Below are 15,070 nucleotides of genomic sequence, written 5' to 3'. Positions count from 1 at the left end.
TATAATTTAGTTATATAAGTTCCAATTAGGGGTCGTTTTTCTTGAGTATGTAATTTAACAAGATAATTAAAGCCTCAATTACATTAAGCTTCTTTACGAGCTGTTTGTTGGCGAATTTATAATCTGCCTGTAAAGTCGCCCAGTGTAATCATCGAACATGTTAGCTTGTTCGATGATTACACTGGGCGACTTTACAGGCATATTATAAATTCGCCAACACACAGCTTGTAAAGAAGCTCAATGTAATTGAGGCTTAAGAGCTAGTCGAAGAATCTAGTTTATCACAAGTTTTGTTTTTATTTTGTTACGCAGAAGAAGTATAACCTCTAACACGCGTAGATTAGTACACACACTGTTTTTTTTTAAATAATTATTTTTATTTTATTATTCTAGCAAAATAATCTGTTAGGTACGAAACTTCTCCCAAAAGATCCACATCGAAAAATCTCTAAGTATAGAAGTGTTGTTTCTTTTTTACATTGACAAACCAATATTTTTGTCAACGAATCGTCTCAAAATTTATTTAAAAACCAGCCATTTAATCTCTTTAGTAACTATATACATTGGTCTTATAATATAAAAACAGAAATATAATAATACTTAAGGGGGGACATGCTCGTCGAAAGTCAAAATTGAGTTTTTATTGTATTTTCAAACCATGATCCTGGACACTCCTTAAACGTTGTAGATATTCTATTTATATAATTTTGAAGCCTTATTATCCTTTATAGTTATTTTAAACATTTGATGACTGCATAAAGTATTTTTGTTACATAAAATAGTATTCTTTTAAACCTCTCGCTCTAATGTTTTAGAATATAGTCATATTTCGGTACATAACTGTGCAGTGGTGTTAAAATTTTTTACATTTATTAATTTTTAGATGCATTTATAAAACCATTAGTATAATTTATTACGAGATAATTTTTGTAAAATATTCACGATAAAAAAATATATTGATAATCTCTGTGATCCCAAATTTGACAAGAATTAGGCATTTTATTATTCAAAAAATCGGCAAGATTAACACATTTGAAGATGATTCTAAAGATATTTATTATAAGCTATGTCTTTGACCATTTAAGTGTGATAAAGATCTTATGAATAATGATTGCTTTATAATAATTATTGACCTAAGAATAAGGTAGTGTTTTTTTGAAATACGCCATTTTTTTTATCATTCCCCAGTGGTTAAGCTACAACATACGGCCGTAGCCATAAATTGACAAACTATAATTAAAGTAGGGAGTAAAATTATGTTAACGCGCGTGTTTGAACATGTACCTAACCGAATTTTTTTTTATTTTTTTTTTAAACGGTACATGTTCAAACACGCACGTCAATATCATTTTACTCCCTATTTCAATTATAGTTTGTCAATTTATGGTTACGGCCGTATGTTGTAGCTTAAACACTGGGGAATGACAAAGGAAATGGCGTATTTCAAAAAAACACTACCTTATTCTTAGGTCAATAATTATTATAAAGCTATCATTATTCGTAAAATATTTATTACATTTAAATGGTGAAAGACATAGCTTATAATAAGTATCTTTAGAATCATCTTCAAATGTGTTAATCTTGCCGATTTTTTTAATAATAAAATGCCTAATTCTTGTCAAATTTGGGATCACAGAGATTATCAATATAATTTTTTATCGTGAATATTTTACAAAAATTATCTCGTAATAAATTATGCTAATGGTTTCATAAATGCGTTTAAAAATTAATAAACGTAAAAAATTATAACACCACTGCACAGTTATGTACCGAAATATGACTATAATCTAAAACATTAGAGCGAGAGGTTTAAAAGAATACTATTTTATGTAACAAAAATACTTTATGCAGTCATCAAATGTTTAAAATAACTATAAAGGATAAAAAGGCTTCAAAATTATATAAATAGATTATCTACAACGTTTAAGGAGTCTCCAGGATCATGGTTTGAAAATACAATAAAAACTCAATTTTGACCTTCGACGAGCATGTCCCCCCTTAATTATTTTTGCGTTTCATACTAAAATTAAATAATACAAGTAGGTACCTACACAAGTATTAATTATTTTTATTTGGCGTCACATGATTGGATTTACAAATACAATACATAGTAATTGTTCAACCAATACTAGATATAAAAATTTAATATATTTAATAATAATGCCCTGGAAATATACATTATATCATATTATTCAATTATAATATATTATGAATACCAAAAACCTCTAAAATAATCGTCTTTATGAGACGAAGTTCAAATTTATGAAATTGAAGATGAAAATTAAGAACAACATTATAACAATTCAATAAGTTGCAAGCCATCTTGCGTTGCAGATTTATTTTAAATTATAGTGGAACCATTTAGTGTGCAGTAGTTATATAGGGCGAATGTGATTATTGTTACAGTTGCTAATGCCAACTTAACTTACATAAAGTCTATTGAACCGCTTTGTCTCCTCAACGCCCGTCCCACTGTATCTTGTTTCGTATCAAAAGTATCAAACCTTTCACTTGTATGTTATATTAAAAAAAAATAACATTTACATTTATTTATTTACACGGAATTGAAATTTTTACAAGATTAACACATTTACAGTATGACAAAAGCTACATTAAAAATGAATAAATAAGAAGAAAGTGCCACTAAGTTAGTTATCACATTTTTTCATTCCGTCCTATTATTAAAATTACAAAAATATATAAAGTTATAAAAACAACTAGAACGCCATTAGTGTTTCAAAAATAAATAGGCTTTTTGAAATTTATTTAAAAGATGGCTTTGAGTAAGTTAAAGTAACTATTTAAAATTTCAGAAGTTTAAATAAAATACGCCTCATTTCACTGGAAACTTTTTATCTTTTTTTTTTTTTAATTAAAAATAATTACCCTCTTGCAAAGAAACTGAAGTTTGAAAAAGTATTGCGGTTAAAAGGAGGTTAATTTTGGTATAAATATGTATTATCTGTAGACCCCTATAATAAAGCAGATATTAACGTGTTGATCGGCAGACTATAGGTTCAAATCTCAATGGCTTGGGTTAATTTTTTCCAATCAATATTATAATATGCATTTGGATTGAGATAATGAAATCAGGATATTTTAAAAGGATTCTTAGATTTTTTTGATGGCTATTATTTGTCTAAATCAGTGTAATTTATTTTTCTTCACCTCAGAATACTGTGATTTATCGGGGGTTATCAAAGATGCTGATGTAGCCCCGATGTTCAGATTATTTTATTTAGAAGGTTGCGTTGAGTGTGCGTGATATGGTAAATTCGGGTAGTGAGGAATAATACACAGTTGTGGTATTTTCTTGATTTTATATTGTAGATATACAGTTTGGATAAACTCCGCACTAATAAAGAACTATTACATTGGTTTTATGTTGAATTGGGAGGTTTACATTATTATTTGAATTTAGGTTGAATGTTCCGCAGAGTTGCGCGCGTAAATTGACTACACTGTTGAAAGGTCAAAATGAAACTGTTTTAGGATGGTTGAGATACAACCATTTCCTTTTCCGTGTTTGCGTAGTTGTCTATGGTCTATCAATGACCATAGACAACAACATGACAGTTTGTAGGTTTATATACGAAATCGCTACAGATTCAAACGTCTAGAAAATGCGGCATATTGTCAGTCATCATGACGAGTATTTTCATTTCAAACCATCTGATAATATTATGTGATATTCAACATCTTTATATTTAGACACACTTCTATTTGTTGTTATAAAATGTATCACACGTTTATTATATAATATTTGACAGACTTACAATCTTTTATTAAAATAATAATAGTTATCCAATGAATAGCAAAGTGAGTGACTATCCAATAAATAAGTAATTGACAAGAGCTGAATGAATGTCGATTGACTAGTAAACCGAATAATAATTTGCATATTAAAAACACAGTGCACTATCGATATTGAAACCGGCTCATTGTATTGGTATCTGCATTATTATGCATATAGATTGTCAATTCATATGACGTGGAGCTGAATTATGATGAAAATGCAAATTATTTTAATGTTTTTATAATGACCGCCGTAAAATTTTGATGACACATTGAATACTATCCCGATATAAAAGCTTTTCAATAGACAATACAAGATTTATTTGAGAGCTGTTAAATAATATTGAAAGCTTTCAACGGTTTACGTACATTATTAATGAACTTTGTTATTACATACATAACATATTTTATTCCTTAAATAAATAAATTAATCAGTGAACGAACTTTGAATATTATTACACGTTTAGTAGGAAGTGATAAGATGAACTTACTAATAATGAAATCCTATTAATTATCAGTAAGTCATTAAGTCGGTAAATTATTCTTAAAAATCTCTCTGAAATACTAACGGATTTAAAATAAACCTTTTCCATCTTTTTGTTAGTGTTATGGCAGATGTTGCAGGCGTTTTCAGCTAATTTATTCATGTGATGAGTCCATATTAATAGCATTCGATCTTCGCCTCTTTTTCCTGTGCACACACACTACCCATCCAATATTTAAAGGCTCTCTATGTTTCAAATAGTTTTATGGCGATATTACATAATAAAAATTGAATTAATAGGCGACAATAATCTTTATATATCTGTTCTAACTTAGTTAGTTAATAGATGACTAATTATTACATAATTAAAAGTTGATAAATAATAATTAGTACATCACGATTGATTGAAAGAGAATTATTCGATTATAAGTTTTCGGCAGAAGGACATCGCTCTGGGCTGTCAGTGGATTCACATTATTGTAACACTTGTACCCCTGTACTAGGGAATCCAATCCCGGGATTTCGGGATTACAATTTGACGATCCCGGGATCCCGGGACTGGTCCCGGGATTGGCATTTTTTCCATAGTTAATATAAATATTTTATATTTACAAATAACATTGATAAAATTGGTCAAAAATAAGTCTAGTATAATTTATACTATTTAAGACATTTATTGTTAATATTGTGTACGTACAATCTTGGGAATAAGTTTAATGGAGTAAATAATATTGTAATATACATAATAATGTGAATTTAATATGAGATTGCTGTTTCTGATAATATTGACTTAATGAATGGATTAACGAGATTTAAAATAGTAAAGCCAATAATCATGGTGTACTTATGGCCTTTCCGATTCATAAATCTAATTAGTCAGCCAAATATGAAACTGCCGTAAAACGTATGAGATCATGGTGGAATTACTTTGTTAAAAGTGCGTAGCGTTGTTTTTATCCCATCTTTCTCATTTTTATTAATTTATGTGAAAAAATAAAATGAATCGGCAACTTACACATCGGTATAAATCAAACTTCATTCAACCTCAGTTTATTTCTAATGTAGTAGTATGTTATTAAAAGTATTTTTTCTGTTATATTTTCGTTTTTATTTTATTTTCCATAAAAATTGATAAAAAAATCAATCCCGAAAGCTTCGGGATCCCTGTCATAGCACCATTGGTCCTCACATCGATGACTCCTACAGTTTGTATTAATAATTTAAAAATATAATGCAGGTACAACACATAAGACTTTTCACTGATGTTCAATTATTCTGAAATATCGGAAATTAAGAAATCATTCCACGGAATGTAAATTATATTATTATTACAGTAAAGTTTTCGGAGTGCGATATTTATTTTGTTTAAAATATACGCTGTCAACGGATGTTGCTAGATTTTAATTATTTTGCTGAGCAAATATTTTATAACTGATAATTGATAAAAAAAATATTATAAAAATATATAATTTCTAATATTTTTTACATATTATTTATAAGTAAGTCAACATGCACTTAATTAATATTTAAATTAAGACTGGATGACACGTAAACGAAGCAAGATGGCGTACAAAATTTAGATTTTCTTTAATTATTTTACTATCGTCTTATTTGATTGATTTTTAGTTTATAATGGTATATATTATTCTGGTGCTAAATTCGTCATCATCATCAGCCTGAATCTATCCACTGCTAGATGAAGGCCTCTTCAAGCTGCTTCCACTTCTCTCGGTCCTGTGCATTGCGTTGGTACGTACTTCCGCAGAACTTTATCATTTCATCGATCCAGCGGCCTGTAGGTCTACCTTGCAGACGTTTTGTACTTCTTGGATACCACTGGATGACTAGATTTGTCCAAAGATTGTCTCTCCTTTGAGCTATGTGTCCAGCCCATCTCCATTTAAGACTTTTAATAAACTCTATTACATCGCAAACTCTTGTCTGCTTCCTTATCCACTCATTCCTCTTCTTGTCCTTTCGCGTTATACCCAGCATGCACCTCTCCATACCACGTTGTGCTACTCTAAGTTTCTGGTTCTTTATTTTACTTAGGGTTCATGTTTCACACGCATATCGTCGTAGGATTGGTTTCCCGAATAGACCAAATGTTCAGGAGACGAAAAACAAATTTCATAATCCTATATTTAAATACATGGAGATATTTAAATTGTTATTTTTAAGGCATATGAATGATGTATTCATTACCATTACAAAGTAATTTAAAGAAAAGGATGGTTCTCGTCCAATTAGATACAAAAAAACATTATGCATTAAGAGGTCGATTTCGACAAAAACGGATATTCGGGAAATCAATCCTATAGCGACGATATGTGATCACAGGAAGCACACACTGGTTGAACACTTTGCGCTTTAGGCACAGTGGAAGGTCACTTTTGAAGAAATTATTCAGGCTGCCAAACTCTCCACTACGGAGTGGTCCACAAACGGCCACTTCAGCCTAGCTTTACTCTGCGAACAATTTCATCAAATATGCATCCATCAGCTATGGCAAATATCCAACACTTGTTGTCCCAGATAGATGTAGCTTTTCATAAATACTTAACAATTGCTAAATAAGGCGTAAAATTTTATATTTCGTAATATTGAAAGCTGATGAAATATCAAGATGATGGTCAGATAATCAATTTTCTGTGAATATAGTTTGATTTAATTTGGTTTTAACGTATATTTTATGGTGCTGAATACTTACTAAAAATTAAATAAATGTAATATTTTACAATTGGAAGCCCATAAAATTGCTAGATGGGACAACATTTAATTTTTTAGTTATTATTGAGCAAACAGACATATTATATACTTCATTTTGATTAATGGTATACAATGTTTCCTTGGGTGGGTCAACTAGACACTAAAATAGGGATGTTCGTTTCTTTCTTTCAGCGCTCCCACTCGGAGCGCCTGTGATCGTGACGGAGCGGCCGAACTACGAGCCGGGAGATATCCTGCGAGCGAACTGCACGGCGCCACCCTCCAGACCGATGGCCAACCTCACGTTCTTCATTAATACAATGCAGGTTAGTACCATTACCAACACATTAATTGAATAATGCATAAGGGATGTAACCAATATATTTTACTGTTAAGTGTTTTTTTTTGATATAATAGTTCAATTTCTTTTTTAAAAATATATCTTATAAAAAGAGTTTCATTTAATAATTATAACGGGTGTCGGTAAGCACAGTTTAAATACACATATCATCAATATATTCAAAAAGTTAAATGTTCAATCAATCTCTATATCCCGGGTGTATAAAATTAATTTCTTTGTCACATATCATAATTTTAATTGTGAGATAATAACATATATTTACAACTAATCTAACAAGTACAATTTAAAGTGTAAATTTAATATATCTCATCATTATTTGCGGGGGCAAGAAGTACGATCATCACCCATTAGTCTCTGTATTTTATGGAAAGTTATTTCAGAAAAATCCGTAAAAAGTAAAAGACTATTATTGGTTGCTAAGGGCAACTAGCAACTAAATTATTAATATATACGTGCGTTACTATGGGAATCAAAATGAAATGTCAAAATGACATTTCAGTATTCAATATTTGTTTGTTTGTTTGTTTTTTTTATTTACTTCACATCAAGTACAAGTTTGAGCATATTGAGCATAATAATTCAACAGAAAATTTAAAAACGTTGTAAATAAAAAGTTCTTTTTATCTTGTAATTATTATTTTAAAGTTTACTTTTAAACCATATCTGCTATTGTCTTGATTGTAAATATTATTAGGGTAATGAGCTATCCCAATGGTATGTTGTTATTTAATTTTAATAAACTAAAAACAACCAATCTTAAATTATTATTTCCGTCGATTTCTGGAAAGCGGAAAGAAACCGTAGTAAAGAAGCAATGTAGCGGCTTCAATCGTTTAACCTAACCTACCCTCACATTCTTCATAATAATTACTATGCAAGTATGTTTACGTTATTAACATAGCATTGCCACTATCAAACTATACTGTAGAGTTTAAAGTGCAGTACACTTGACATACGTGTGGTTAATGAAGCCATAAAAGGTCACACGATACTAAAGCTGAACATAGTTTTAATCAGGAATCCGGAAAAATATAAATAAACTTACCTTCTTAATAAATAAAAATAATTTTATACAAGATAGATGTTTTAAGAAAATGCTAGGCTTTCTTTTAAATGGCACAGTTTTAATGTCACATTTAAAATAAAAAGCACCCTTGAAACTCATTTGAAAAATAATAAAAATCGTATACATCTACATCTCAAAAAAAGTGTATATTATTTTCTACAGGGTAGAATATGTTCAGTGGTTTATTTAGGCGGAGTTAATCACCATATATAAAGAATACATACCATAATATAAATTCATGAAAAAGAGGTATGTAAGACAAATTCATAATTCGCGAAGCACCTTATAGATTATGGTAATAATCGTATGGTAGATATAAGTCACGGTCCCATACCTATACACGTATGTGATAAGTAGTCATCAACTTAGCCTCATGGAAGTAGTTGACATAAATACATACACTGATAAAAAATCAGATATATACTAATTAATACGTGAGTCTATTTATTGTCCTCTCTTTAAACTGTTTAAACACATTCTCAGTAACAATAAATAATAATTAAGATATAGGTACCAATTAAAAGTTGATAAATAATGTAAATGAAATTGCAACACGGTTATATATCATGTGAACTGAAACAACTTGGTTAAACACAATACACTCTCTCTTTATGACATGACTTGCCAATTGTAATCAGTACATAAGACACCAATTTCTCATGCGGGTGTTCGGGATTCAATTCCCGATAAGGTCACCATACTTTCATATGATTTTCTCAAAGTTTGGGTATTTGTGTGACCATAGCCCCCATGTCCTGGAGCGGGCCGCTAGGCTACGATGTTTGGTGGGCTCCCCAACCTATCGCTAAGGTTAAAGGCACTGTAATGTTCTACAGTAGTCTTTAGTTATTTTTATTAGTCAAGAAATACTTAAAGTAATTAAGTATTAAATATCAGTCGGAAGCCAACAGCGGTGGAGTGAGGTTGTACAACTTCGCTTGCGTGTTCGGGACGCTATTCGCCTGGTTACTCGCGAACGGTTATAAATACGGGATACAACAAAAATAATATTGTTTGTAAATGAATTTGACAATAAACTCAACATGTGTGGTCCCATGTGATTTTGACAATCAGTGCCAGTGCTTGAGAAAAAGTGAAAAATATTTATTGTTGCACGGATAGTGCACTTTGTGCGGGGAGTGCGTCAAACGCTGTGAAGCGAGGGGTTGTCCACACTGTTTTTTGTTCACACTGTTGCGCGAATTCCAAGACCGCGTGAACGGCAAAAGCAATAAAATGGAAAACACCACGATGGAAGTGAATGAAACCAAAAAAACGAAGAAGAAAAGAAACGATGATGAAGAGGAAGTGGTTGGAGAAAAAGAAGAAGAATGGCAGACGGTGACCTCTGGAAAAAAACCCAGAAGAGACTCTGGGGTCACTCCAAAGGGAAACCAAAACATCGTCATGATAGCGACGGGAAGTAAAATTCCATTAAAATTGAAAATAGCGCAGATGCTGCATAAGGCAGGAGTAAAAGTACAGAAAATTTACAATAAAAATTTAAAGACGTACATCCAAGTAGAAGACGAAAAAGAAGCAGATAAAGTGAAACAAGCTGGAGAACTCAAAGATCTCGGTTTTGTGACCAAAGAGAATGACTCCTGCTCTTATGGAGTAATAAGAAAAGTCGATATTGATATGGACCTCCAAGAACTGCAAATGGAAATCAAAAGTGATGCAAAAGTAATCAACCTTAAGAGGTTGACAAGAAAAGGTGATACAGGAGAGCTGACAAAGACCTCGTCAGTCAGTATTAAATTTGGGGAGAAAATATTGCCGAGAACAATTTACATATATGGAGTCTCTTTTGCTGTAGAACCGTATGTATTCAGGGTTATGCAATGCTACAAATGCTGGCGATATGGGCATATTGCGAACAATTGCGGACGTACAGTAGAAACGTGCCCTAAGTGTGGTGAAAACCACAAAACCTGCGAAAAAAATGAGGAAATTACGTGCATCAATTGCAAAGGTAACCACGCGGCAAACAGCCAAAAATGCCCAAAGTGGCAAGAGGAAAAGAATTGCAAAGAAGCAATGAAAAAAATGAACATACCTTTCAAGGAAGCAAAAAAAAATATGTTAAATAATAGCTATGCTGACATATTAAAACAAAAAAAAATCGTAGGAAGAGATGAAAGCGAAACAATTCAAAAAACTAAGGAAAACAAAAAGAAAGAAGAAGCGGTGGTAGAAGCTTCAGGCTCAACAATAATATCTACAGGTAGTAGCGTAAAGCCTACAAAAAATAAGAAAAATTCAAAGGGGAAGACAGAGGTTAACGCGATGGGAGAAATTATGAAAGTCTTGCTGAAAGGGGGAGACTGGCAGCAGATCATTAAACAACTAATAATTAAAGCAGTGGACTGGGTATGCAAACAATTCAAAGAAGGACACTTAAAGGAAATTCTAGGGGAGGTTCTGGAGCAAAATGGATAAGAAAGAAAGACGGAAGAGCTAGACAAAATAATTATAAAGCCATTTAACAGAATAGGAGTGAGGACCTGATCGAAGGATCCCCTTCTAGAAGAGAAGAGGCGATATGACAGCGAGTCGCAGTCAAAGCCTCGGTAAAATCACAAAAAAAAAAAAAGTATTAAATATAATTCTACTCGTCTAATAGCGCTATTTTTTACTATTAGAGCGAATTTGTGGTGTGTTTATCTAACTTAACTGGTTGACCTGCCACACCGGGCTTCTCCTAAGCCCGGGCCCCCAGGCTAGAGCCCTGACAGCCCCCTCTTGTGGGGGCTATGTGTGTGGCCATATCACTTCTACTACTACACTATTGTTATTGGGATTCATTTGTATGTTCTAGTTTCTCTTAACAATTATTAACAACCGATTGTTTTAATAAGAATGCTTTTTTCTAGTGTAAACAGTTCTAGTTTTTTAGTTATGCTTTTTAAACAAAATACTGTTATAATTATTACAATCAAATTTATGATAAAATTTGACGTTGGTATCCAGCCTCTGAGCTGGATGAAATATGACAGATTTCATGAGGAAAAATACGTTTTACGTGCATATTCTGGACAAATTGTGATAGTTTATTTATCAATGATGTAATGTATAATAGAATAAAAAACTAAACAGTTTATTACAGTACGTTATGTATAAAAAATTAATTCTAATTTAACATAATTTTTCATAAATTTCTAAATATTTGAATAAAAAAATGATAAAATACTTAGTTACTATGCACGAAAATGTAATCTATCTGTTATGTTTTCGGCAACAAAAATCCTTACCAACGGGCCCCGATCCTTCACGTGGTTCAGTGGAAGGTGTATGTCAGTAATAAGACTCGATGAATGTTAAATCTTCAGAGATATTTATTCGTCAATTCTCAATTTACAATTACATAATGATAATATGGTGTATAGATAAAAGGAAAAGAACTCTGGAGAGTTCGATCCGCAGTTAAACAACTCGGTGAGCAGAGACGAGTTAAGTTTGAACAAGTTGAATGGTCCGAGTTGAATGATATCAGAATCATTTACAATAGTATAAATATGAAATAGTAAGTAAGTAATATAAGTGACGTTTTTTATAAGGGTTTATATTTGTGTAGTAACATAGCTAGATAGAGTGGATAAATTGGGGTTGATCAATAATATAATATTGAGTAGGTACATTGCAATAGTCGAAATCATACCGATCGAATATTCTTAAGGATAGTACATAATTAGTAACTTAGGGTTTCGATGAATTCAACAAAAGACAATTTATTGTCATTGGGGAGATATCATAAAGAGGGGAGTTACATAATATACATAACATATCTTTCAAAATACACCTTTCGTGTTATTCATTATACTTATATTATTTGCTAGCGAAAAGATATCTCAAAATTCTCCGGTTTTTTATTTTATTGAAGTTAACTTATCACTATATGATTGTACTAGATGGGATAAGAAAATTGTGTTATTTTTATCAGATCAGTCCAGGACTGCTGAGGCACCAGCCAGTGGAAGATGGGCTATACAAAGCGGACCTGTCAGTATCGCTTCTACTCCTGCAAGATCATTATGCTGAAGGGTCTCCTGTCCTAAGGTGTCTGGCGAGGGTACGGGAACTCTACAACGATGTGGCGGAACTGGCCCTCCGGGAGACGGACGGACCGCCGAGACTTGGAAGAGGTAAGTTGTGGAGGAATTTTTTAATATTGATTGTTTTATTTTGTAAAGTGTACGGTTAAATAGTGATATATCGACGGACCTTTCAATTTTAACTTATTCATAACTAAAATTATTTCAAATATTAAAATATTCATGAAACAGTTAAATGAAAAAAAAATCGGTGCGTGTACTTATGTACGCGCGTTAGAAGTTATACTTTATTGGCGTAAAAAAACAAAAAAATGATATTTAATTATACACAGTTAAATTATTTTTACACAACTAAATAAAATAATACGATAATGTCACAAAATCCGTGATAACATTTATGACGGCGTAAAGTTTGTTTACTGTACCTAGAATAAATCTGTTCAGACAAATATTAAACATAACCTCTAATTAGTAGGTGTTTAAAATTTCACTGCCATGCCAATATAACTGAAATAGTGCAAAATGGATTAAAATATGTTAATATCATTACGACAAATAACTGATATAGTATTTAAAATACGTTTAAAAGACCTGGAATATGATATCTTTCTCAGTTTCCAATGTCTTAATGTTTAAGGTTAGAATACAATTTTCTGCCGAATGCCACACGTAAAGGATGTCATCTTTTATCACAAATATATTTTGAGTATGTGTTCTCAGCTCTCAATTTTACCCTCTACTAAACGCGCCAAAATAAGTATAATTTCAAAAAATATTTAAACTACGACATAGTCAAAATTTCGTTTAAAATTTTTCGTTCGAAATTAAAATTTTTCACATATTTAATGGTTTTTGTGTAGCATTTTAGAATTTGATTTTTATAAAAAATCTTGTCTAAGTCATCACTAATTATTTGTTGATGTTTTAGAATATTGTAAACTACACTTTTTACAAAAATTATGATTAAGAAAATCTTGCAATAGTTTCGGTTGATTTGATAAGATGTCTGGTTTAGATGGTCCAGCAAATTAGGACGCCCACAAAGTCGCAGTAGTCTCAAAGCCCAGTGCCCACACTTAAAGCAGTATGTTTCGTTTTTTAGAATGAAAATAGGATGTTACGTACAAAAAATACATGGATTACTGCGAAACAATATACTATGCACATAATATTTTTGACTTTATGAACCAAAAAAAAATATTATAAATATTAACTGTTTTAGATAACATGATGTTTTGCTAAAATTCTAATAGTTGATTTAGGTTTAGAGGGTTTTGAGAGTTTAGAGCAGTGGTTCTCAAGTAAAATTTAACTGTGGCCGCACAATTGACACTGACAGTTCTATGGAAACGTCTGGTGGCCGCACCAAATTTCACCTTTGTTGTGATTGAAAAAAAATTAAAGCTAAATTTATTTTATTTACTAAAAAAACTGAATCAATTTATTTATATAAGTCCATTTCATAAAAACATTTGAACATTTAGTACATTTTTAGTATTTATTTTAAAATAATGCAAATAGAAATTCCCCAATACTCCTTTTTCCCAATGCGAGCCGCATGGCTGCTTCTAAGTTTACATCACTGTCGATTGGCTTCGATATTTCTTTTTTATTAAGTGCATTACACTGAATGATTTTTCACAGTATACAGTAGTAGGAAAAATCGACAATATTAATAAAGCAATTGTTGCCATATCTGGTACCACATTTAAATAAATGCGTGAAATTGTATACCGGCAGAAAATTAAGTCAGAAACGGACTATTTCACACATGATCTCATTACAAGAACACATTATGGATCATTTGAGCGAGGAAAGAAATTTAAGATAAGTCATGTGTATTATTGAAATATTATTCTATGCCCTGGTGGCCGCACATGAGAACCATTGGTTTAGAGGGCTACCAAAAAATAGTTGAGAATTACGATTGGCCGTACGCATCACTGATTTAGGTGCTCAGAATCATTCATTGATTGTAAAACGCCTTACTGTATTTTGTCGGTATCATTAATGAATTGATTTGTTTTTCAGTGACTTCCAACGCGTCGACAAAAAAATCCGTCTTCAGTGTATATTTTCAAGTTTTATTGACATTTTTAATCTGCAGCATTATGCAAATGCAAGCGTTAACTATAAATCGAATAAACAAGCTCGTGATGTAGAATATTTAACTGGATGTGATACGAACTCTGTGTGAAATTATTACACAATAAATTATATTATAAAAAAGTATACAGACGTCTGTCAAGTGTTTAATATTGAACGAAATATTATTAATCTGTCAATATATTATACATATAATTACAAAAATTAATTTCTTTGGATTAATAATATAAACTTTTAACTGTATGTTAATAATATAAATAAATTTAAATGTAACTGGATATAACATGTTATATATTATATTATAATATATGACACATAGATTAAAACAATTAATGCCATTAGCATTAATTTTGCTAATATTGTTACATTATTAATTATTATTACATTTCTGAGTGAAACTGAAATAATATTATGTAAAAAAAAATATTGTATATTATTATTTTCAAAATGTCCGCAGTGTAGATAAAAAAATCTTGTTAAAAAATCATTGAATT

At 31.1% G+C, this 15,070-nt stretch overlaps 1 protein-coding gene across 2 annotated transcripts in view; it reads left to right on the top strand.

Annotated features, from left to right (window-relative positions):
• The window catches only part of LOC147073489 (uncharacterized), a 72,928-nt gene extending 58,084 nt beyond the window's left edge, over positions 1 to 14,844 (top strand). For both annotated transcript variants that reach the window (XM_085945280.1, XM_085945281.1), the window contains exons 5-7: positions 7,181 to 7,314; positions 12,359 to 12,560; positions 14,502 to 14,844. In XM_085945280.1, coding sequence (XP_085801406.1) covers positions 7,181 to 7,314; positions 12,359 to 12,560; positions 14,502 to 14,632 — 467 coding nt within the window. In that variant the 3' untranslated portion in view covers positions 14,633 to 14,844. The remainder of the gene's footprint in view (positions 1 to 7,180; positions 7,315 to 12,358; positions 12,561 to 14,501) is intronic.
• Positions 14,845 to 15,070: the final 226 nt, after the last annotated feature.

This window comes from Rhyacophila brunnea, unplaced genomic scaffold (genome assembly GCF_057557595.1).
Source record: "Rhyacophila brunnea isolate RB1 unplaced genomic scaffold, BYU_Rbru_1.0 scaffold_18, whole genome shotgun sequence".
Lineage (NCBI taxonomy): Eukaryota > Metazoa > Arthropoda > Insecta > Trichoptera > Rhyacophilidae > Rhyacophila > Rhyacophila brunnea.
Note: the sequence above shows the minus strand (reverse complement) of the source record. Positions and strands in the feature narration are given on the sequence as shown.